The sequence below is a fragment of the Stegostoma tigrinum genome, chromosome 31 (genome assembly GCF_030684315.1).
Source record: "Stegostoma tigrinum isolate sSteTig4 chromosome 31, sSteTig4.hap1, whole genome shotgun sequence".
Classification (NCBI taxonomy): Eukaryota; Metazoa; Chordata; class Chondrichthyes; order Orectolobiformes; family Stegostomatidae; genus Stegostoma; species Stegostoma tigrinum.
The window spans coordinates 31,345,641-31,372,676 of record NC_081384.1 but is presented as its reverse complement, the minus strand read 5'-3'; the positions used below and the strand labels follow the sequence as shown (position 1 = coordinate 31,372,676).

Below are 27,036 nucleotides of genomic sequence, written 5' to 3'. Positions count from 1 at the left end.
TAGCTACAAACTGAGGGGTGATAGATTTAAGACAGATGTCAGAGGCAGGTTCTTTACTCAGAGAGTGGTAAAGGCGTGGAACGCCCTGCCTGCCAATGTAGTTAACTCAGCCACATTAGGGGCATTTAAACAGTCCTTGGATAAGCATATGGCTGTGGGATGGTGTAGGGGAGAGGGGCTTAGATTAATTCACAGGTCGGCGCAACATCGAGGGCCGAAGGGCCTGCTCTGCGCTGTATTGTTCTATTGTTCTATGTTCCTCATCTGCCGCTGGGGTTGACAACTCTAGTTGCTTGTATTCCTGGATAATTTATTGCATGTCTCCCATCTTCAACTGCTCAGACACCACTCTCTTGTGAATGGTCACCCATCCCATTCATCTTCATGGAACACAATCTTCATACACCAACTGGAAAGCAAACAGGCCCTTCATGACTCAATTAGATGATTCTTTTATGCCAAACCACTTTCTTTTCCCAAAAGGCCAATATCTGTATACTTAGTAACTGTAAGTGTTCTTGGAAAGTTGGATGCAACAGATGTTTTTAATGGTCCTTTTAAAATCTCTTGGTTTGTTTTAGTATCCCCGAGATTAACCTTCAATTCCTACAGACTACAGGAAAATCTTGAAGGACTGGCCATCCATCTTGCAACTAATCTTCTCCAGGCCTTACCTTGAATAAATTATCCTGGTTTTGTATTTGTGCCATCTTTTCTGATTTTTTTTCTTCTTGCTCCCCTCGCACTGTGTTTCTCCTCCTAGCCACTTCTAAGCAATTATACTCTGCTTAACTGGGACTGGGATCAGCTCAGGAATATTCCAGTGTTACCCACATTTACAAAGTTAGGGCATGATATTTGATCTTTGGCCTAGTTCAGCACTGTTTCTGTTGAAAGTCTAAAATTAAGTTTCCTGCTTTCCCTGCAAGAGACCAGATCTTAGCCACCCCAAATGGCTTCTTAACAGAGTATTATCCGCACAATACATTATCACTTTACTTGGCTTGTGCTCTTCTTCTAGACCATTCCTGATTCTTTGGCTTAGCTTTAATCAAATTTTACAGCATTGGAACCCTCTCTCTCAGGCTTGTGTGCAATTATTATTGCTTCACTTCAGTACCTTTTTCAAACACCATTCCCCAAAGGCTACTGAGTGAATATATTGGTCTGAAACTTAAATCTTTTTTTGGCAAAGTGTAAATTTCACCAAAATCTTTGTGGGAATTCACACCAACGAGATTACTCATAGTATCTTACCAAGCATGCTTCGTTACTGATCTTTCCATATGGAGCCCTCATGTGCAATTCTGTTGCCGTCTTACCACGCACTATTCCTGAAACAATTTGCACTCACTGGATATTTGCTGAAAGACCGACTCTCCGGCAACCATGTTATATTTAGAAGTTAATTGTGCACCCAGATAAACATTGGCATTTGCAAAGCTGCCCTTCTCTGACAAGAACTGAGTAGGGGAAGATGGTACCGCGATGTTCTGAAAGTAGACGTCCTGGTTAAGGGGGTGATGCAAAGAAGAGAAGTCCGCTTCCTGGAGGAGCATCAACTCTGGCAACCTGGTCCAAAGTTGCTACGCAAATCAGTGCTGTCTCAGTGGTGCTCAGGAATAGCCTGCAGGTGTAAAAAGGTCAATGATCTTCTTCGCATCACCACAGCAAATGTCACACCTTTCTCTCTGCTTTGTATATTCACTCTGCTCCTGCATCCACCTCCCATCAAGGCTTACGCCCTGCCACACCCATTGATGCTTGCAACATCTTCCCTCAACCACTCTAAATGACCTGTCTCCCACCCGTTCCAACTTCCCACATCACTAACCCTGCATGGCCTCGACACTGCCTATTCATCCCTCTCTTCCACTCATTCCAGGAGAAGACAGCCCATGATAGGGTAGACACATCCAAATGGATGGAGGGGTGCCTGACATTCGGCTCCACAGCCCCTCTGAGGAGAGAATCCTGGCCGTTGCAGGATAACACTGGGAATATATTCGGAAATGTTGAGACGTTCATTTCCTATCAGTCGAGTAAGTAACCTTCTTCATTCTTCATTCCACTGCAACTCTCACAGTAACCCAATTCAGTGTCACTCTTTGCCCACCACATCTAATCACTGGCCGAGATGCTTTCTCTTTCTTTTGTCTTGTAGGTACTACTAGCATGTCCTGTCCCTGACGATATTGAAAAAACAACTCACTCCCTATTGCAAGCTATCTCGCCAACCTCTGAGGAGAGAAGCATACAGGCCTCAGAGGAAGCATGTGCAAGCAAGGCCACTTGTATCCCTCAACCAGCTCAGATATTGCCACCTCAGTTGGAATGTTGGCTTTAGGAAGTTCAGGAGCACAATCTGGCGTGCCAGCACTGTGACAGCTCTGCAGCTCACTGAGGAAGAAACACCACAGGCTGCTAGCACTCAGAGGACTGCTAGAGACCAAGCACCTGCTCAGCCCCAGGCTGGAGATGATCCTGTGGTGTCACCAATCAGGAACTTCATCCATATGCACAAGGAGGAATAGCAGTAGCAGGCGGGTGTTGGGAAGCAATGGCTGAGTAGTACAGTGACTCATGAGCTGGTATGGTTGCCTCCAAGGACAGGTTGGCTGCTGCCAGGCAAAGCCAGGTTCAACACTCTCAGGATCTGCTGGAGAGGCACATCCACCCTCACTCCACTGCCCTAGTCACTGGTTAACGGAACTGAAGATATGGTGTCAGACAACATTCCTCACAAGGGGAGTGGGCAGTGCCAGGAGGCAAGCAGCTGAGGAAGGATACACATAGACCCCTCAGAAGTCTCCTCTCAGGACTCGGACTCTTTAGATGTGGCCAGCTCGCCACCTCCACCCTGGTGACCTCCTCTGAACCTTGGAAGTTGTAGCTGTGGAGGGTTCACTTGCGTATGGCAAGAAAATGCTGTGCACATCTGGGCTGTCCAGGCATAAGCACACTCCCTCTATCAAAGTTGCAAAACTATGTATTACCCTGAGGTAATGGGAGGGAGAGAAAGGGATGAATTAAGGGCACTTTGGTGGCACAGTTAGCATCGTACTGTATGAAAATGTTTTCAATTATGGAAGTATAACTGTTTTGCCTTTATGTCTGCGTCATTGAGTCTTTTTATAGCTTTGAGTGCAACTTTGCCAGCATAATGCTTAATTGCATATCCATGAAGGGTGTACCACAGACTGATGTCTGTGTTGCAGAATGTATAAGGTGAACAATGCATATACACAGGGCAATGGATCCTGCTGACAACATTGCACCTCATCCTATCATATCTCTACTTTTTCCCCTTGGCCATGTGTTCAAAGATGTTGATATGAATGCAGTGGTCACTGATGTCTAAGCCAAGAGATGCACATCGAACAAGGAACCAATGCATTAGGATGGCCAGAGACTAGGAACCCCACAGGTCTGTGCCCTGTAGAGTGCATGGTTCTGAGTCTCATGTTTATTCTCTTTAAACGACCTCACATTAGTGAGTCCTTCAGTCTCCTCTCTCAAGATTGAGACAATCACTCATTTTCTTCCCAGTGCTTGCTTCTGATCTCCATCACAACACTGAAATGTGACAGTGAGTGCTTTACTGCCAGTAGATTCCAGACTCTAAGCGTCGACCCTGGACATCCAGATGTCCTTTCTGGTAAACCTTTCTATAAACACCCTAGGTTTCACACCTCCCCAGTTCCCCTAGACCCCACATGGGCCTGCAAACACCCATCTTACCCTCCAGTCCGTGACATGTTAGGTGAATATGTCAGCAATTGTTACACGCTGTTTTCCACCCTTCCACATGACCCCATTCCCAATCATACTTTACTATGTGCCCCCTCTTTGAGATACTGGTGCCTCTCGTCACAATTGAAATCCCACAGCCTGCAGTTCCCAATCCTGAAGAAAAGGTTCCCAAGTATACTTCCCATGGCTGCAGGTCCTCAGTCACCCCATCTCCCTTTTCCCTTCATTTCTTTGGATGGCCTACTATCCTGCATGACCTGCCGAACATCCCCTGATAAGACGTATCTGGACCTCTGACTAATGCCTCTACATCTCTCTGGCTGCGTTATCCCTTTTTGCTAGATTGGCAATTGTAGACCTTCCTGACTGCAGAGGCATGGACTGCCGAACTGAGAACACCCCGATCAGGAACTTGACTGTGGCCAAATACCTGGACTAGTATCGGAGGCTGCCTTTGATCTACTGTACTGGAACCCCTAATTGATGGTTGCCTCCACCAACTTTATCGAGGACATCTCTGCAAAGACTCTGAGACATGCTGGTTGTTTGCTTCACATGCAGCTTGGCTGTAGCATAAGCTGTGAGTAAATGGAGCAGATGTGAGATTGATGTAGCGCACTGCCAAACAGGGTGTTTGCCCCCTAAACTGAGGACTGCTATCCAGCAAGACAAGCTGTCTAGTTGTATGACCATGCTAATTGGCACAGTTTGGTAAGGCCTGGATGCTGCAAGTATGCAGGTAGGTGCTAAATGAATGAGCTCTAAGAGAGCAAGTGAGCAGCCCTGAAATGCAGTCTGGTGCAATTCCTGAGCTGGGTGCCTGACCATGTGCACAAACTGTCCTTGCAGAAGCCTTTCAATGTTAGTTGCTGGTGTGCCCTGCAATGCAAGTCTGTATTTCCTGAGAATCCTGCAAGTGAATTGGAGATATGCCATGATGGTTGCGAGGGGTTGGCAAATGTAGGTACCAATGCCTGTGGATGAGGGGTTCTTGTAGCTGGTGCCTGTGGATTGTGCTCCGAGATGCTGTATAGTGCTGAGCAACACAGAAGCTTCTCACAGCCATTCAAGAGTTAAAGTTGCCAAACATTCACTCTGTCCAAATTTCTTGATGTCTAGCATTTCTTGTTCAAAGCATTTGGTAAGGTAGAAAGCTGAATGTTAATGAGGCAAGTTCTACCATTAATATGGCACTTAATAAGTGATAATTACACCTTAATTGGCAACCTACACTGTCTAGCATTGCCTGGTAAAACCATAAAAAGTGCAGCAAGGTACAGTGCTATTGTTATAGGCCTTGCTGACTTCTTGCCTGATTCTGCAACAAATCTTGCCATGACCCTACATTGCTTAGAATTTTACCAGGTTCCACCCGTTATTTTACTGCCAAATGTGTTGGTGAACATGGAGGATTACAGTGATTCTGCTAACTAAAATATAGTAGAAATTTCAGCGTGCTTATTTTTGACCCTTATGTTGAAATCTGAGGCTTGCTTTTCACAAAGTGTTAAGCTATGGAGAGTATAAGGTCCCTGATTTAGTAACACATCATTGAAAATAATGCAGCTGTTATGTTAGCAATGACCCTTAGACACGTGATGACACAGAAGCAATCAATGATACTCAGGGTTTTCATTCACTGTGATCAGAGGAACAAAATGAATTGGAGTCACATGGAGCCTGAACTTCTAGTCCAATATATTGTGAAAATGATAATTTCAGTAACAGAAATTTGTATCATCTATCCTTGACAAAAGCAGCAGGAATTCACTTCAGAAAACATAAACTCACCATATGAGAAATTGCGCATCATATGGATCAAGCCAAGCTATCAACTTAAAAAGTCGGTATATAGAGTTACGCACTCTCGTTAGACATTTTCTGAATCACTTTATTACATGACTCCCTGTCATTGATTTATCTGGCCCTCAAGTCTTGTAGTTTCTAAGACAACCTTGGAGGGTTAGAAACCATTTATCATTATGTGATATGAAGAACCTGGTTCCTTCCACTGATCTAAATTGATTTCAAAGCAGTTTGTTTAATATCTACACTGAAATCAAACACATGCCAAAGAACACAGTCATCAAAACATTCTGAGTTTCAGGACGGAGCACAGATAAGTCACAGAATATACGTATAGCAAACAGCTTTGCTAAGTAGTAAAACGTGGGTGGACAGATCAGCATTATGAAGCACTGACAGTCAATAATCCACGTGAGAATACCATTATACAAGTGAAAACAGAACATTTCAGGTGTACATTGAAATCTGGCCTTTTATCTTTCTCTTTTTAATTTCTCTGAAATGCATGCACCAGTCTTAGTCATGCAAACAAAGCATGTGCAAATAAAAGACTAGACATAGCCAATAGTAGAACCATTAAATCATCAGTCTCACAACCTACAATAACTGTTCCTACTGGTGGATCTTGGTCCTCCTCTTCTTCAAAAATGTTGAATGCTGTAAACTACAGACTACTGCAATAGTCAGAACTCCTACTCTAGAAATTTCTGAATGTAAAAGTTCCGTCCATTGAGCATTCTGCAGTCTGAAACATTCCACAAACTCTCCTTGAGATCAATGGTAAACATTCCACTTAACAATTTAAAGAGTGGCTTCAGTAAGCCAATTGTTTGGGCTATGAAGCTTCAGTCTTACATATCTGTCTTACTTTATTACATTATTGGACATACAGAGCAGAATCTTCCTAGGCACTGAATATCACGTGCATTGGCAAGAAAGTTGAGGAAATCATATGAGACAGTCACTGAATAAGTTATCAATGTGGAGACCAAACAGTCCTACTTTCAAACCAAGAGATGAATGGCAAGACAAGATTCTCACTAGTGGGCATCAGGAGGCCTACTGGCAAGCATAAGCTTGCACAAACATCTTATTATTAGTTCATCTTGATACTTTTCTATGTCATTTCCCATTTTCCCACCCACTGAATAGTTTAAACAGTGAAAAATCCAACATGGAAGTCAGAGCTGTTACTTAGTGATTCCAGCTCACTGCTTGCTTCACCAGACCTCCATCTTGGATACACATCATCACGAGGCATGGGCACTGATTATGGGCAGTGATTGCACGGATCTCCATTAAAAGCTCAAAGTGCTTCTGCCTTGCCTGGCTTTTTAGCCCTGACTTAGCATTAGGCATTTCATCATGGTTGTCAACAGATATCAGTTAGGGCATATGGACATATTAATGTACGGCACATGCTACATCGATTTCACATCTATACTATCTGTCAGCAGCTTATGTAGCAAACAAATTATAGTTGCTTCAAGGAAATGACCAATGTCTCAAAGTTTACAGGGAATATCCTCAGTCAGGTTAAGAGAAACCTCCAGACAGAGGGTACCAGCACATTAAGGCAAAGGGCAGCCTCCTATATCAGTCTAGGGATCGGACACAGTTAATCGGCTGCTTGGATGATAAGGGTCAGGATCCTATTCTTATAGCGGGTGAGGAGTCAAATGTTGGAACTCCACTATCTATCTTGGTTCATTGTGCCCTACTGGTCTCACCTGGAATGAGACAAAGGGAGGAACTGAATGAGATGAATGTTGCTTGCACAGATGCTAATGCTGCTGCAGGTGGGGACAAGATGATGTAGTGTTTCAAGTGTGTGAAAAGGTAATGCAGGGGCAATGCAGGGTTGGTAGCTTGGGGGGACTAGATGGGCAAGAGTGAGTGAGAAAAAATGTTGCATATTATAGTCAGAGTAGTAAACGATGGGTCTTTGTGGAAGGTGGATGGAGTTGAAGACAGAGTTGGCACGATGTAGCAGAAAGATGATGACGGGAGTCAGCCTTGAACTGTGGAGAAGTCATTAATATTTTTCCTGTATTGCTGGGCATTTCTCCAGATGGTGGAAACAACATTGACCTGGGAATTTTCCAGTGTTCCCTCTGATTTTCTTTCCGGCCACATGAGCCTGAAGAGACCCCTGTGTTTCAGCGACTTCTAGAACCTGAAATCAATGCTGTGATCGGTGTGCTGACGTCAATCACAGAACTTTGGAGAGGCTGTGCACACTCGCTGCTGTGCAGCTTAAAGGTGGGGACCTCATACCAGGCTGCAACATCTTGTTTTGTGCTTTCCTACATTGGTCCTGAGGGAAGAGGACAGCATTCCTTTGAAAAACCTTGCTCACTGTGACTTCTGGGATTCGGTCCGCAAAGTGGGGCATCAATTTTCTTCTGTCTGACGTGTCTTGAGACAAATGACACAACTGTGCAGAGCAGCTCCAGATGCCAGTATCTGACCTGGAGTATGCTTTAAACATGGATTTGGTGCTGGGAATCACAGGAGATCCTGGTACTGACAAGTACTTCCATCTGAAGCAAGTGGGAGAATATGACAAGCTGGGTGCCATGTAGACACGGTGCATGGCTAATAAGGCAGATTTGGAAGACAGTGTGAAATCTCATGAAGCTTCTAGAGAAATCCTCCTTAAAACTTAGCAATTAATTTCTCTTAAAATTCAGCATGAGCCATCTAACAAAGCAGCCTGGCAATTTTTTCCACTTAACATCAGTTTGACTGCCAGAAGATGATAAAGCCATGTGTAATCCCAGGGAATTTAGACACTGGACTACTTGATTTTGTGTCATGTTGCAGACACTTGTGATTTCATAGAACTGGAGATCTTCCTGATAACATAGGGCAGCATACTGTGTGCAAGTGCTCAAAGAGTTGTACAAATACAACTGATAATGCCCTGTATCAAAGTGAAATCACAAATGTGGAAAATGAGTCAGCCCGTACATTGGTTGCCCACAGAAATTTACATACGATAAAACTGAAGGTGTAATCTATTCTATGTGGCATTGTACAACATATTGGCTTATCCTAGATTCCTGCTGCAGCAGAGTCTAGAACTAGAGGGGATAATCTCAGTGACAGGGGTTGCCCATTTAAGACAGAGATGAGGAAGATGTTTTACTCGCTGATCATCAAGAAGCTGTGAAATTCTTTGCTGCAAAAGGCTGTAGACGCTGTATATTGAAGGCTGATGTAGAAAAGTACTTCATCAGTGAGGGAATCAAAGGTAATGGAGAATAGGCAGGAAAGTGGAGTTCACATTAATCAGATCAGCCATTATTTCACTGAAGGGCAGAGCAACGTAATGGGCTGAATGCCCTACTTAAGCTTCTATGTCTATGGTCTATGGTATTATGGCTCCTGCAACACCAGCAGAACTTGAGGATCAGGGTGACTTGCACTGCTACAGACAGTGCAGTGTAGATATGGTTAAATTAGATAATATAACTCCTTTCTAAAATAAATTTGTGGGATGTGAGCATTTATCTCCCATTTCTAATTGCGCAGTGGCCAGTTAAGAGTCAACCATAGTTTTGTGGGCCTAGAGTCACATGGCAGGCAGAAAAGGCAAACTTCCTTACGGAAGGACAGAGTGACCCAGCATTTTTTTTAACAACAATCTAAGTTGGTTATAGATATTATCCAACCTATCTGTTCAGACATGTTACGACACACATCTGGAGCAGATGGATCTTAAACCCAGGCCTCCTGGCCCAGATGTGGGGATATTACAACTGTGCCACTAAAGCCCAACCACTAATGGTTATCTAACTGCCATGAGGCTAACTTCTTTGTGCCCCTCTTCCTCCAAATCTCTATCAAATTCAAATTTCACCATTTGCTGTGGTGGGATTTGAACCTACCTCACTAAAATAATAGCCTGAGTTTTTGGATTCTCATTCAGCAACATTACCGATATGCCCCGCCTCCCCAAAGTCTCCTAGGTGACTATCTTCCTGTTCAATGACTGTCGCATGGGCCAGAGATCCTTTGCGATATGCAGCTAGATCATTCCACTAAACAGAATGCCTGGCATACCAGCTGAAACTGGGAGCTTGCCTCTGACAATGCGTTGCTGCCTTAATGTGCACTTGTTTTATAGAAGCTGTCTTTAGATATTTCTTTGGCTTAAAAAATCTTGAAACAGCCTATATATGGAATTGTACGAATGTTTATAATAACTGGTACCAAGAACGGTTTTGAGAAGAAACACAAACATGAGTTTAAAGATCAAAAATTAATCAGGAATCATGCTCAATTTGCGCAGACAATAATTCTAATGCATAGAAAATGTCTTTCCCTTAGTCAACGGCATTCTTCATGCTGAGATTCAGCTCTATAAATTTACATGCCATCTCACATTTCATGGCATTATCTCAACTCTTGCGAATTCATAGTCGTGAGTGAGGAGGCCTGAGAAAATAGCTTGCCACTCACTTGCTGCTCCTGTACTTGCTTGTAAACTAGTTTTTAATTTACTGAGATTCTCTCCAGTTTTGCTTGTGGTAAACTGAAAATCAACATAATGAATACAGCAAATTTAAAATAATATTTTGTTGATTGACTGATTGATTGTTGATGTCACATGTATTGAGATAGAGAGAAAAGTGTTGCTTTTGTGCGACATGAACCTAAGGTAACGGTTGAGGCCGTCTTCATGGGTATGGAACGCGGTTAACCAGTCTCTGCTTGGTGATTCTGCATTATTATGAATCCTGAAGTCTGTCTTGAAGGACGCTTACCCAAAGTCCTTGAATGTCCTAAAACCCTGAAGTGTTCCCCAAGAGGAAGGGAACATCCCTATCTGGCACTGTTACGTGGTATCCATTCATCTGCTGTTGTAGTGTCTACATGATCATGAACCCACTCAAATCGACCTAGAATACTGACTATGCCGAGAGACTCTGCTGCCGAACCTCTTGCACAGTCCTCAGTCATCTTATACACCAACTCTACAGCAAATGCCGTGATCCTGAATTCGAGACAGAGTCCACATTCTGGGTGTGTGCTCAAGATACGGCAGAACAGTTATGACACACTGCCAAGCAGACGAAGCAACAGAACTACACTACCTACATGTACACCAAGAACAAGAAACTGGAGAAACTTGGCATCACCACCAGCAGTAACCAAGTCTCCCCGATACCACAGTTGAAAGTGGTACCACCACAAGGAAATCCATTGTTAACTTATCTGAACACGCCATTCAATTGGACAAAATCAAAGCTCTCAGCTGAGGGCTCAATTCCTGTCCCACTACCAAAATGGACCCCATTGGTCATGCAGCAGACACAGAGGAATTCCATAGGCAAATGAGGTTCTGGGAATTCTTCTACAAATGCCAAGATGTCAGCAGTGAGCCCAATGGGACAACCAAGGAACTGGAACAGTCGAAAAAGAGATCCGTGGTGCAGCAACCAAAGAAGAAGAAGTCGAACTGGGCCCCTCCAGAAGTTTGCTGTCCTACACCGACATGTATGCTCAAGCTGTCGGAGATGCATTAACATCAGATTCACCAGCCATGCTCACAAGGTAGCACAGAATGTCATCTAAGCAGAACACAATGCCATTCATGCTCTCAAGACCAACTGCAACCTTGTCATCAAACCAGCAGACAAAGGAGGAGCCATTGTCATACAGATTAGAATAGACTACTGCACAGAAGTATACAGACAATGGAATAACCAGGAACACTACAGACAACTACCTGCCGATCCAACCAAAGACCACGCCCATCAACTCAACAGACTGATGAAGACTTTTGATCCAGACCTTCAGAGCATCTTTTCACTCCCATGTACTTTTCAAGTAGGAGACTTCTACTGCCTTCTGAAGATACACAAAGCGAACATATCCGGATGTCCCATTGTATCAGGCAATGGGATCCTGTGTGAGAACCTCTCTGGCTAAGTCAAGGGCATCTTGAAACCCATTGTACAAGGAATACCTAAGTTCTGTCACATACAGAAACTCAGCACCCACACAGCAGTGACATTCATAGTCACAATGGTTTGGCACTCTACAGCAGCACCCTCCACAATGATATCGTTGCAACAGGCTCAGTACTTAATATCAACAATTGCTCATTTCCAGACACCATCCTACAACTCATCTGCTTTATCCACGAGCACAACATCTTCACCTTCCACAACCAGTTCTTCATCTAGATGCACAGAATAGCCATGGGGACCAAACATGCACTTCAATATGCCAACAATTTCATGCACAAGTTTGACCAAAACTTCTTTGTTGTGCAGGACATCTGACCAATACTTCACACCAGATATATTGATGGCACTTTCTACCTTTCAACTCATGGCAAGGAATTACTGAAACAACTATATAGCGATATCAACAAGTTTCATGCCACCATCAGATTTACCATGGGCTACTCTTCAGAATGAGCCTCATTCTTTGACACACGCATCTCCATTAAGGACAGATACCTCAGTACCTCACTCTACCACAAGCCTATGGATAATCTCACAGTGCTGTACTTCTCTAGTTTCCACCCTAAATATATTAAACAAGTCATCCCCTACGGACAAACCCTGCGCATACACCGGATCTGTTCAGATGAGGAGAAACATGACAGACACTTGAAGGTTTTGAAGGATGCCCTCATAAGAACGGGGTACAATGCTCAATTTATTGATAGCCAGTTCTGATGTGCCACAGTGAAAAACTGCAGCGAACTTCTAAGAAGAGTACCATTCATCGTCCAGTACTTTGCCACAGCGGAGAAACTACAACATGTTCTTCACAACATTCAACATGTCATCGATGACAATGGCATCTCTCCAAGGTCTACACTCTGCCTCCACTTCTCGCCTTTGAACAACTGCCAGACCTTTAACAGACCATTGTTTGAGGCATTTCACCCAGCCTTCAGGACAACATCGACCAAAATACCACACAACCCTGCCATGGCAAACTCTGCAAGGCATGTCAGATCATCGACATGGATACTACCATCACATGTGGAAACATCATCAACCACGTACATGACGGATACTCACGTGACTCTGCCAATGTTGTCTATCGCGTACGCTGCAGGCAAGCATTCCCTGAGCCATGGTGTATTTGGTGAAACCATACAGAAGCAATGACAATCGCCAGACAGGAATGTTCCCTCCAGTTGGGGAACACTTCAGCGGTAAAGGGCATCCAGCCTCTGGTCTTTGGGTTTGGGTCCTCCAAGGCGGATTCCGAGATGCACAACAATATAGAATCGCCGAGCAGGGGCTGTTAGCCAAGTTCTGTACCCATGAAGATGGCCTCAACCATGATCTTGGGTTCATGTCATGCTGCAGGTGACCCCACCACAATGTCTTGTATCTGTAAAATCTCACCTCCTTGATAAATTGTAATGATCTCTCTACCTTAATTAGCTTGTACAGTTTTGAATCTGGCATGTGATTCCAGTCATTTAGTTTGTCTCCAGCATCATCTTATTTTTAATTTTTTTGTAATAATCTCTCTGCTTCAGATAATTGGATTATAGGTAATCTTTTCACTGGTTATTCAGCCGATGACACTTTACGCACTTGATCACTTGCAGAGACATATCATCTGTGCCTCCATTCGCATCAGTTGTATGATCTTTTGATCTCTCTGTCCTTGATCTGTCTGCCTGTAAACTCTATGTCTGTGTGCCTTGCTCTCTCACTGCACTTAATGGAGGGGCTGCGCTCCGAAAGCTTGCGTGATTTCAAATAAACCCGTTGGACTAGAACCTGGTGTCATGTGACTCCTGACTTTGAAGGAAGAAGGTGGAAGCAAGTATAACTGGAGTGGGAGGGGTCTTTGATTATGTTGGTGGCTTTCTCAAGACAGCACAAACAAATTGAACATGCTCACAATCATTGTAGTCCTGCTGCAAGTTTAATAAGGAACAACATCTGCCTTTGATGATGAAGATTATGGACAGGTAATTTTTTTGTTATGATGGAAATTCAACAAGACAGTTAGGACTTCCTATGCCTCCTGCTGGTTCACTGATAAGCTGCCATATGCTCATAGTCAGACGCAGGACAAGTCATTTTCTGTACAGCACAGATCTAAAAGAGGAAGCACTGCTCAGTGAGGAGTAGGATCGGTTTGAGAGAGTAGAACTGATACAGGATATATATGTTCTGTATAGTGGTAGTGGGAGTGGGGGTGGGCATGTGCCTAGTATCCAATATGCTAACAACTTTTTAATCATTATTCAGATTTTACAGCACAGGCTGGTGGATTTTCAAAGGGAGAAAACAAATCTTATCCAAGAAACTTCAATAGCAGGAAGTAAGCTGTTGATTAAAAACTGGTGACTGTGTTGTATGAGTTGAAGGTTATTTTAAATATGAGAAGGAGTTGTTGCTGATAATGGTCAGATTTGAAAGTCATTGAGATATTAAGAGCTGCTTATTGGATATTTTTTGAGGCATCAAGTGAAATCTATTGCATGTATTTTAATGAAAAATTGCTTTTACTCTTGACCTGTTACCCTCCTGCTTTAAATTCTCTTTGAAAAGAAACTAGGATACCTTTTCCTAGGGCTTGTGCCTATTTATTTTAAGTTTCAATATGGGCTGAAGTCTTTCCTCCAAAGAGTTAAAACACAGGATTCAATGAATTGCAATGAGTTCAATATGGGACATTAGATATTTACTATCAAGAAAACTTCAGAGTGGACATTCATTTTACAAATTAGGGTGGTATATTACCACTTTTAGACGAAATCCAGAAGAGAAATCCATGGCCTACTAAGGTGGGAAAGGCAGCTGATTTGCCACTTTCAGGATTTTAGTTGGAATTAGGGCCCTGGACCAGGACGCCCCACAAACTTGAAGGTACCAGAGGCCATGGCAGTACTGGGACAATACACCCTGAACTGCCAGAATGGAGAAGTGCTAGTGGGAAAGATAAATATTACATGCAGAGATTTCTGCATTTGCGGGTCACAGGAAGCGGGGACCAGGGGGCTGCTTAAGGGCCTGAATTGGTACCATTGCGGGAAGGTCAATACGGGACCTTACACTCAGAACTTAATTTGAGTAACTTCAGGAAAGTGGCAGAGTTCTTTTCAGCCCAACCCACCTAAGGAAGTTTGCTTCCTACCTCCAGGTCAGCCCTCAGTGTTTTTCCATCCTATCACTTTTCACTCAGTCTCCACAATCAAAGGGTAATTTTCCTCAATATTGGCCATCTTCAGGAGAATACCACCACCAAATGCATCTTCCCCTCCCCTCCACTGTCAGGATTCCACAGGGAGTGTTCCCTCCATGATACCCTGGTCCATTCTTCCAGCACTCCAAATATTTTCTCACTCCGCCATTATATTTTCCCATGCAATCACAGAAGGTGTAATATCTGCCCATTCTCCTGCCTCTTTACTGTCCAAGGCTTCAAACACACCTTCCAGGTGAAGCAGCATTTTACTTGTAGTTTTTTCTACTTAATCGAATAAGGGTTTTGGCAATGACCTAGTGGTACTATCACTGGGCCAGAGACCCAGGTAATATTCTGGGGACCTGGGTTTGAATCCTGCCATAGCAGATGGTGAAAATTGAATTCAATAAATATCTGGAATGAAGAGTCTAATGACCATGATACCATTGTTGATTGTTGTTCTAGTTCACTGGTTCGCCAATGCCCTTCAGGAAAAGGAAACTACCATTCTACTCTGGATGTGACTCCAGACCTGCAGCAATGTAACTGACTCTTAATGCCCTCTGGCCAACTAGGGATGGACAATAAATGCTAGCCCAGCCAGTGACATCCTCAACTCATAAATATGAATATAAATAAATAATTGCTGTTCACAACGCTTTATATTGATGAGACCAAATACAGATTGGGTGACTGCTTTAGAGAACAACTCCACTTTGTCCATAAGAATAACCCTGATCTTCCATTTGTATCCCATGCAATAACCCACCTTGCTCTCATGTTAACATTTCTGTCCTTGGCCTGCTGCAGTGCTCCAATGAAACTCAATGCAAGTTGTAGGAGCAACATCTCATTTTCCACTTAGGCCCTTTACAGCCTCTAGGAATCCATACTGATTTCCACAACTTCAGACCTCTGTACTCATTTTTGTTAGAAACCACAATCTCCCCCAGCCATGTCTTGTTGGCTTTGCTCTCAGTAGAGTTGACTCATTTTCTCCTTTCTTACAGCTAACATTTACATCTATTTTAAACATCTATCTCTCTCTGACTATTATTATCACTGTCCTTATCTGTTGATCTGGACACCCTCACAATCTATCCCATTTACACTTCTTCTCCCTCAGTCTACAGCACATAAACCACCATCTTCCAGCCTCTTTCAGTTCCAAATAAGAGTCATCCCGGATTTGAGATGTTGAGTCTGTTACGGTCTCTAAAGATGTTGCCAGATCTGTTGAGTTTCTTCACAACATTCTTTTTTAACTTCAGTAGCTTAGTCAGATACTTTAGAAAGTGTTAGAATTTAACCATATAGTATGCGATTGAAATTACAGACAAGCATACATTGAATAGCATAAGTAAACAGGTTGCATTTTACAAATACAATTTTTTTTTCCCTTGCATCAGCTCACAAATGCCCATATTAATTAATTTAATCACACTAAAACATGTCAGGATCTGAACTTGCCTCTGGCGTTTTGGCCCAGTTCGAAATCTGTTCTCCAAACCTTTTGATTTCTGTGATTCCACTCCTCTTGAATTTTAAGTTTGTGTTTTACTATCCTCCAACATGTCAAATCAAATTATTAATTTATTATGACTTGGTATAATACTTTAATTTCAATATCTAGTGCTCTGGTAGAATGGGGGATACTGTTCACAAGAATTATGTCACAGGAAATGGTGGTGATGTCAGTCCAGGCAAAATTGATTATCATCAGTTTACAGAGAGCATGTTAAAACTTTGGTGTGCTGGGCATATTGTACCTGAGCGCATATTTTGTAATTTCACATTCCTATCCAAGAAGTCACGCAGTAGCCTGATGTCCTGGCTCATGCTGATTGTGCATGTACTTCCAGGTGAAATGCAGGTTCATCACACTATCCTTCGAAGAATTAAGTTCCATTTCATTTATTCCTCTGTAAAATGGAGATGTTTGCTGTGGTGTTTATAAATATGTGCTACCAGAATGATCCCACTAAAATTTGAGGAAAAATCACAGAACTCAAGGTCTGAATGTAAAAAAAGGTTTTGGGGATGTCTATCAGATACTATGAAGATAAGGAAACCCTGATTATTTAAGTAACTTTCCTGGATAATTTTTCTTTAACAGATGTATATACTTTTCAAATCATCTGTCAGGCAAGGAATAAAAGTAAGGATATTAAATGTGTTTAAAAAAAAAGAAAATTACGAGGTTAAGTGAATTTGAGTACTAGAGCGAGGTGCTTGAAGGGCTATAAGGGCATTTGTGATGCTTAATTTATGTTTGTGACCTTGTTGAGATTGTCTTTAGCTTTTTAAAAGATAGATGCCTTTTAGTTTAGGAATGTCAAAATTTTGCTGTCAGTTCCTCTTAATAATATGGGTTCAGTCTTGTTATTTCGCTCCTCAAATTTTCACAAAGTTCTAACTGAGGTGATTGATTTCTAGTATTCAATTTATTATTTATAACATAAGCACAAAATGAATGAACAAGCCAGCTGTTGCTATGTTTAAATTAGCCAATGCTTACTTGATTTTTACTAACTTTTAACAGATAGCTATTTACCAATGCCAGATACTCAGTTATCCCTCCAAATAATGATACTGGCAAAGCTAACCAACTCAGTGTAGACAGAGAGAAGCATCTAATTAATGAAGGGTAAATATATCGAGATTTCACTTCCAATGCAGCATCTTTGCTTGAATCAGGCAAGTCAATGCAGTGAAATTGCAGTGCTACTGATTGGGTCATTAATTTTAGAATTGGGAATGTCATCAATTGGGTGTCCGACTTCCAGCCTGACTCTTTGATCTGCATCCATCTGAGTGAGGTTTTCCTTCTAACCCCAGTGAAGATGTCAAAATAGTAATGAGCAAAACCTACCTCTATTAGACAAACCACTGCAATAATAATCATCACTACAACGGTAACAGCGATAGCCAGAAGAAGCTTGTGTCCATACTCCACTGTTGATAAACTCATCTGCTTCTACAACAGAAATAGAAATAAGTTATGGTATGAAAGACAAAATTTACTTTGCAGAAGAGAAACTAGGACATTAAACAAAAGTACAAAAACATTTGACAGAAACAGCATTTTTACAAGGGTACAAAATAAAGTAGCATTTGGAACATTACAAGAATTATTATTTCATTCAATGAGCCTTTGTTGGTTCCCCTCACACATGGAAGTCTCCAGTAACATGCAGTTCTGCTTTTTGCCCCTTTAAGGTTCTTCTTGTTACCACTTTAATGCAATTGACAGTCATTGAAACCTTTCTTCTTTGCCTGATGACAACAGCCTTCAAAAATGCTAGAAGTGTAATAATCTTACCAGCAAATTCGTACCTTCTTCAAATATTCATTGATACAAAAGAAAAATACTTGCAACTTTAAAATGTTAATTATATACTTATCCATTCATTTTTACTGTACCGTATGACATTTTTGCAATGTTAAGTTATGTAGTATCCAGCAGCAAAGACAGAATAGAATTAAACAAAATTATTCCTCACTTTCAAAACATGTTTTTTAAGCAGACATAGCCACCACTCATCTCTCAGTGCAAAAGTATTATTTTGGAATGGAGGATTAATTTTGTGAGGCTGTGGATCTTCACCAAACTTAAAGGTGCATCACTATTCTTTCACTGTCACTGGGACAAACTCTTTCCCTGACAGTACTGTAGACATACCTACACTACACTGATTGCAGCAGGCTCAAGAAGGCAGCTAATCCTACGTTCTCAACAGTAGTTAAGTATGGGGAGCAGATACTGGCCTAGCCAGTGGGGCCTCTCTGCATTCTGTGAATAAATACAAATAAAATTCTGGATTTGGAAAATTGGCTTCTGGCCTTATAAACCTAGTTTGTGATGTCCCGAATTTTGCAAGAATTGAATGTCTCACAGGACAATAGTGACAATACTTCAAAAGTAATCCATTGGTAGTGAAGATCTTTAGGCTGTTTATGAACATGATAAGTTACTATATAAATGCAAGTTCTTGCTTCTTTTCACAGTTTGTGTAGAATTTACCATCATGGATCCTTTCCCACTTCCTTCAATCCTGAGTGACAGAATGTATGGGACATGCTAGTTTGGTTAAGTTTGAAATACTCTCAACTCTGAGGATTTAAGTTTGAGATCACTGTTTATAAACATGGTTGTCATTGTATTGAAAGATAGAGCATCGTTAGTCATTTATGAAGATGACTTTAAACAAAAATCCAAGTCAAGTGGTTACAATCTCATAACAATTCTGTGTCCTGGCTTATCACAGTCTTTCAACCAATATCATTGGTACAGTCTGATTAGCCATGTTTAATAATTTATAGATGTATTGGGGAATATTGAGGAGATCATTGTGTAAAGTGCTTTGAAATATTTTATAGGATTGGAATGGTTTCTATAGTAATGTAAGTATTGTTTATTTGCTATCTGCAAACTTCTAAAGTAGTTGAGTGAAATCTAACATAACAAACTACACTAAGTGTGCAGGTGTCAATTTCATTGTCATCACAAACTTACAAAAGAGTGGAATATTTGTTAACTTGTGTTTATACTTGTCTTTAAACATTAATCTTATTCATACACATATGTCAAAACAGGTCTTTTTTACAGGAGTCAACTTCTAATGTTAGTTAATTTTATACCATGTTTGCATTGCCCTTTTTAGCTAGGATTTTTGACAGTTGAGTTCGTTTTTAATTTCTCAGAACCTGAATTTTAAAAAAACGTCATCAAGTGAAATCAACAAAAAACACCAGATGGTCAAAGATATTCACAGAAGGCATGTTAGTTTGGAACAATAAACAAGTGCTTAATAACTACAAAAAATTATATAAATAGAGCATTCATGCCATCCATAGTACTACATTTAACTAATGATTGGATTTAATATCGAACAACAAGATTCTCATACCATGTCAATGCAACCACAACTATGAGAATGTCCAATCATTCCCTAGTATATATATAATGGAATAAAAAACAGTGCAAATTTCAAGCAGATAATATTCGACAGTGACTAGTTGAACATACAAACTATGTGACTTCAGCAATCAGTGTTATGTGGTACACTGCTTTACAGCAGAGCTCACTGAATATGCTAGCACACAAGCTATTCAATTTAAAAAAACCCTTGCATCAATCTGTCTAAAATAGAACCATAGCACATATGAACACAAGAATTAGGAATAGGAGAAGTCCATTTGGCTCATTGAACTAGTGTTGGTACGCCAGAATCTCCTGGCTGATCTGTGTGAAGCCTTAAGTGCATATTTGGCTAGCCCCACACTCTTGAATCTTCTATAAATCAAAAGGCTGACCAACTTAGCTTTGAATATATTTGGTGACCTACATACTACTGCTATCGAATATTAATGACCCCCAGAAAGAAGAAATTCCTTCTCATTTCTGCTTTAGATGGGAGACAACCTATTTTGAAACTGTACCCCATTGTCCTGAAGTCTCCTACATTGACAGGCTAGAATGCATGAAAAACACCTTGGCTATATATACCAGAAAAAGTTTGCCATGAAATGTCCATTCTAAGTGTAGTGATACACCTTAGATTACAATTGAACTGTATTGCACTTTATGTAATGTCCACTTTGCAACATCAAGTGATATACTTTAAAAAAACATTACAAATAAAATATATTCTGCGGGAACAAAGAACTATAAATTTCAGAAAATGGTAGATCACGAAATCACCAGATCTTCCAATAACTAAGTGGGTTGAGACTAATACATACTATTGGATGCTTTAAGTGCAAACCAGCATCAATTATTAAGGACAAACCATAAACTTTGAATTGCATTATCAAACAATTTGCATTGAAATAGCTCAACCTTCATAGTTATGAATTACTTTTCTACAAAAACTTTGAACATTTTGAAAACCTGGTGATGGAGTTAGAACTCCATTTTCTGCATCCTAATCTTTTCATGTACAAACTACATGGGACCAGCAACACAAACTTTATCTTCAGAATTCTTAAGTGAGATAACCATGCTTAGCAGTTAGAAAATAAATTAAAGTAATAAGCAGCATTTTTTTAATACTGCAGAGTGTGATATTTTGTAAACTAAACAAAAAAGATCTCTGTTGGTTTCCATTCAAGAAATAATCCTGCAGACAAGTTCTACAGGATCTGTTTGGATGAGAAGGAATGCGGCGGACACCTGAAGGTGTTGAAAGATGCCCTCATAGGAACAGGGTATGATGCTCAACTCATCAATCGCCAGTTCCAACAAGCCACAGTGAAAAACCGTAATGACCTCCTCAAAAGACAGACAAGGGATTCGACTGAGAGGGTACCCTCCGTTGTCCAGTACTTCCCGGGAGCTGAGAAATCACGCCGTGATCTCCGTAGCCTTCAACACAATGTCAATGACAGTGATCACCTTGCCAAGACCTGCCCCATGCCTCCACTTCTCACGTTCAAAATAACCTCCAAACCTTAAGCAGACCATCGTTCACAGCAAACTACCCAGCCTTCAGGGCAATCCCAGTTACAACATTATACAACCCTTTCATGGCAACCTCTGCAAGGCATGTCAGATTTTCGACATGGGCATTACCATCACACATGGGAACACCACCTACCACATACAGTGACTTGGCCAACGTTGGCTATCTCATAGGCTATAGGCAAGGATGCCCCAAAGCACGGTATATTGGCAAAACTATGCAGATGCTATTAAAACAGATGAATGGACATCATACAACAATAACCAAACAAGGACAGAGACAAAAAAACTGCAGATGCTGGAATCTAAGGTAAACAAACAGGAGGCCTGAAGAACACATCAAGCCAGGCTGCATCTGGAGAAAAAGAGGAGACAATGTTTCAGGTATTACCTTTCTTCAGGACTGGATATGTGAGTAGGGGGACCAGTAGTAAAGAGTTGGGGGGTGGTGCTGGGAGGTGATAGCAGAATGGTGGTGATAGGTGGATACCAGTAGTAGGTAGGACCTGGTTGGGCAATGGGAGGATTGAGTCTGAGTGGTAGCTGGAAGGGAGGGTTAGTGGGTGGAATGGAAGGGAGGAGGTGGGGCTTGAAAGAGAGCTGGAGGATGGTTGGGAAGGTTATTTGAAATTAGAGAATTCAATGTTGAGTCCTCCAGACTGTAGGATGACCAGGTGGAAGGTAAGGAGTTGTTCCTCAAATTTGACTTGTGAGTCACTGTGACCCTGAAGGAGGGCGAGGACGGACATGTCGGAGGGGGTTGAGATGGCGGTGAGGAGTTGAAATGGGCGGTGACTGGGAGGTTAGGCTGGCCATTACGGGCCAGGTGAAGACACTCGGTGAAACGGTTACCTAGATGAAGTTTTGTCTCACCAATATAGAGAAGACCTCACCAGGAGCGCCGGATGCAGCACACTAGGTTGGAGGAGACACAGGTGAAGCTCTGTCTCATCTGGGAGGGCTGTTTAGGGACCTGGATGGTGATTAGGGAGGTGGTGTGTGGGCAGGTGTTGCATCTTTTACAGTTACAGAGGAAGGTACCGAAGGGGTTTGAGTGGTTGGTGGCGTGAACTAAGGAGTGGTGAAGGGAATGGTCTCTGTGGATAGCAGAGAGGGGTGGGGAATGGAAGATGTTCCAGATGGTGGGGTCTAATTAGAATTGGCGGAAGTGTTTGAGGATGATAAGTTGGCTGCAGAGGCTGGTGGGGTGAAAAGTGACGACAAGGGTGACCCTATCTTTATTATGTTTGGGGGTGGTGATTTAGAGCTGTGGAGCAGAGAATGGAGGAGGTGCAGTACAGGACTGTCTGGATTACAGAGGGGGAAAAATAGCATTGTTTGAAAAAGGAGGACATTCGGGATGCTTGGGAGTAGAAAGTCTTCTCGTCAGAGTCGATGTGACAAGACGAAGAAATTGAGAAAGTGGGTTGGAGTTTTTGCAGAAGTAAGGATGGGAGGAGGAAGTCTAGGTAGTTCTCAGAGTCTGTGGGTTTAAAGTAAATGTCGGCAGAAATGGAAATGGAGAGGTCAAGAAAGGGGAGGGAGGAGACTGAGATAGATTTAGTGAATATCAGGTAAGTTATTAGCGAAGTCAATGAACTGCTCCAGTTTAGCCTGGGTGCAGGATGCAGCACTGATGCAGTCATCAATGTAATGGCGGAGGAGTTGGGGAACAGTACCAGAGTGACTGTTCAACATAACAGACGAAGAGGCAGGCATTGCTGGGGCCGATGTGAGTGCCCATGGCAACCCCTGAATTTGGAGAAAGTGGGAAGAATTGAAGTAAAAGTTATTGAAGGTGAGGACTAGTTCGGCGAGGTGGAGGAGGGTATTGGACGGCAGCAGGGGTGGGGGTGTTCTGGATGGATCTTTTGGAGAGGAAAGCACTGAGGGCCTGTAGGCCGTCCCTGTGGAGTAGGGATGTGTATCAGGATTGATGCACGTCCATAGTGAAGATGAAGTGCTGAGGGACAAGGAACTGGAAGTTTCCAAAGACGTGGAGGGCATGGTTTGTGTCCTGGATGTAGGTGGGGAGTGCCTGGACCAAGGGGGAGAGAATGGAGTTCAGGCAGTAAGAGATGAGTTTGGTGGGACAGCAGCATGTGGAGACGATGGAACAGCCAGGGTAGTTGGGTTTGTGGATCTTGGGGTGTTGGTAGAACTGGGCAGTGCAGGTCTGGGGGACTATAACACTGGAGGCAGTGGAACGGAGGTCATCGGAAGTGATGAGGTCATGGGCAGTGGGGGAGATGGTGGCTTGATGGGCCATGGTGGGGTTATGGTCAAGGGGGAGGTAGGAAGTGATATCAGAGAGTTAGCATTTGGCCTCTGCGACGTAGAGGTCTATCCTCCAGGCTACCACTGCCTTTGTCAGCAGGTGTGATAGTAAAACAGGGATTGGTGTGGAAGGAGTGTAATGCTGCATGCTCATTGGGAGTAGAAAGTCTTCTCGTCAGAGTCGATGTGACAAGACGAAGAAATTGAGAAAGTGGGTTGGAGTTTTTGCAGAAGTAAGGATGGGAGGAGGAAGTCTAGGTAGTTCTCAGAGTCTGTGGGTTTAAAGTAAATGTCGGCAGAAATGGAAATGGAGAGGTCAAGAAAGGGGAGGGAGGAGACTGAGCTAGACTTAGTGAATATCAGGTAAGTTATTAGCGAAGTCAATGAACTGCTCCAGTTTAGCCTGGATCTGACTTTTGAGTGCATGAGGAGGGTGGAGAAATTGAGGCAGTCGATATCACGTTGGCAGTTAGCAATGAAGAGGTCCAGAGCAGGTAAGAGGCTGGCAGGGAGTGTCCAAGAGGAGGAGGAAGACTGGAGGTCAGAGGAGGCGCCCCCAGAGGGTGGTTGGGAGTAGGAGAAGAGGTCCTCAGAGTGTGGTTGGGAGTAGGAGGAGGTCCCTGGAGAGTGTTTTGGGAGTCTTTATCAAAGAAGAAGGTATGGAGGTGGAGGCAGTGGAAGAAAAGCTCAATGTCATGGTGGACATGGAACTCATTGAGGTGGGGACAGAGGGGCATGAACTTGGGCCAAACAAATATGTTCCCTCTCAGCTGGGGAATACTCCATCAGTCCAGGACATTCAGCCTTGGATCTTCAGGCAGACTCTCACACACATCCTCTCTCATATATACAGTCTCTCAGGTGCGCATGAGCACAAATACACGTACACGTGCACACACTCTCTTCCACACACACACCCCCACATACACTCTCTTTCTTTCCCGAACACACACACACACACACACACATACACACACACGTAAATTTGTGGGGTGAATTTGTATTTGCAGATACAATCTATTTGTTTAAACAGCACACAGTTTATAGGCAATCAGTCAATGTTGCATTTTATAAATTCCAACTTTAGAAATAAAACCAGCCTGACTTCAACCAAGACACAAACGGATTCTAAACAAGGCTTCATACCCGACATGCATTGTCTGACCGAAAATGTCACCTCTTCTTTATATTGATAAAACCTCTAGTTCTCTCAGGTCAGTGGCTTGAAAGAAACTCTGGGATTTGCATATACATATTAATCAATTAAAACCTTCTAACTGATTAAAGATCTAACAACCACTTAGGTTTGTTTAATACGTCTTCATCAGTTGTGTGACCCTTTGATATTTTACTTATAAATTCTGTCTTCTATTTGCTTCTTACTTCACTTGACAAAGGAGCCGTGCTCTGAAAGCTTATGTTTTCAAATAAACCTGTTGGACAGTAACTTGGTGTTGTGTGATTTCTGCCATTGTCCACCCCAGTCCAGCAACGGCACCTCCACAATCCAATCATGGAAGAACAGTTGACATGCAGGCACAACATAGGGAAATAAATGGTGTTTGCACACCATTTCCACCCCTCTCCACCTCGAGATAAAATCATCAGCAGTTCTCAATGAAAGGAAATGGCTGATTCATTAGAGGGCTGGAATTTCCTATTGTGGCTTAAAAACTAAGGTGATCTTCACTGCCTCTAATAATATTTGGAAAATAGCTGAATATCCTTGTAGCTGTTTATGAAATATATGACACATGTCAGCCACAGATTCCCTTATGGGCCTCAGGGTTCTTGTGGATTGCAACTTCAACATATTTCAGCAGCAGTCAATGTTCTAATAGATTTCCACCTGAAAAAAATACTTAGTATGGTTGGTTCTGCTATGATGTGTGCTCTGGCAAGACAAATTGCCTTTAACGTGACTGACGAATAGGGGAGCGCTATTTCTAAAACATGAACTTGTGTTGGCTATAATGTGATTTAAGAGGTTGATTGCAGCCACTGAAGGGAATAAGGGCAGAGGTCTTCAACTCTGGAAGAGCTTTAACGTCAAGAATGCAATTAACACTACCATGGAGGCCTGGGGTGATGTCAGTAAGGACTCCTTTGAATGCAATTTGGCGGAAGCTTCTCCCAGATTTTTTTTCAAGATTTAAAAGGCTTTGATCCATCAGAGGAGTTCCCAAGAATCAAAGAACCTTGTGCTGATCTTGCAAAGCAAGGTGGATTTGAAGAAGTGGAGGGTGAGGATATTGAAGAGCTGCTTGAGTCTCACTGTGAAGACGTCTCTACAGCTGATCTACAACAACTTGTTGCTGAGGGGGAAGTGGAAGCTGGAGATGAAGATGATGAAATCCAGGATGCAGCACTGCAAGAGCTTTCCACTTCTGTTTTGACTTCTATCATGAAGGAAATTGAGAAGCAGTCGCAGCTCTTAGAGGTAATGGGAACTGCAGATGCTGGAGAATCCAAGACAACAAAATGTGAGGCTGGATGAACACAGCAGGCCAAGCAGCATCTCAGGAGCACAAAAGCTGACGTGCAGCTCTTAGAGGACAATGATTATAATTGAGAGCGCAGCAGGATAGCAGTTTGTGGAATAAGATCTTATCTGGCACCCTATGAACAGCTTCTTCATGAAAGAAGAAAAAGGTCAAGGCATCAAAAACTAGATGTCTTCTTTAAGCCAACCCACAATAAACAGTCAGCAGATAATGAACCACAGCCACCCATGTCTGGATTAACTATTTTTCACCCTAACCCTGCAACCACAACCACACCTGAAGGTGATGATGATGATGATGATGATGATGATGACGACGATGATGACAATCCTTAGCCCCCGTATTAACAATAGAGCAACCTCAAAAGCTCTTCCCCCATCAAGTCACCTCGACATTTTTTCAAGGTAAGGTGTTAAATTTACTTTCATTATTAGAAATGAATTTAACAGTTATTCAAACAGTGCTATCCTTCGTGTTAGGCTTTTGTCTGATTTTTGACCAATTTTGAATGTTTTTTTGGTGGTCTATCCCCAGCCCCACTTTTTCCAAGGGCTCTGTTATTTCTACAGCACAAATCTTTGTAACACTGTGTTGCACAGCTATTGTGTTATAGAAGAACTAACTGTCATCAACATCCTCTGTGCCTCACCCCTTTCTGGTTAATTGTCATACACCTCTCAATGGCCAACATATCTATATTCTCTGGGAGAAAATCTCTGCCCTAATCTTTCACTTGTTAAACTCCACAAAAAAACTCACGTGAATAAGATACTCAATATTCAATCTGACTACAGGGTGTTTCTCAAGTTTTGATACAAAGAAGTTCAGATTTTCCCCTCAGATGTGGTTACATTACTTTCTGTTGAGTTAAAAATTACAAAAGGAACACAAAACGTGGTCATTTCTTTCTAATGTCTGTATGCTTTGCCAAAATTAATGAAGACATTGCTGTAGGCACCTTTTTCTCCAAAGCACACAGATGTTGAAATACGAAGCAAAAGACTTTCAGAGATTTATTTGGATTTTCTAAAAGAATCTGTAATCTAGCAC

General features: G+C 42.2%; 1 protein-coding gene across 1 annotated transcript in view; it reads right to left on the bottom strand.

Moving 5' to 3' along the window:
* Positions 1-27,036, bottom strand: part of LOC132206131 (uncharacterized) — a 116,311-nt gene that overhangs the window by 17,134 nt on the left and 72,141 nt on the right. Inside the window, exon 5 of the mRNA XM_059638795.1 lies at positions 17,615-17,719. Coding sequence (XP_059494778.1) covers positions 17,615-17,719 — 105 coding nt within the window. The remainder of the gene's footprint in view (positions 1-17,614; positions 17,720-27,036) is intronic.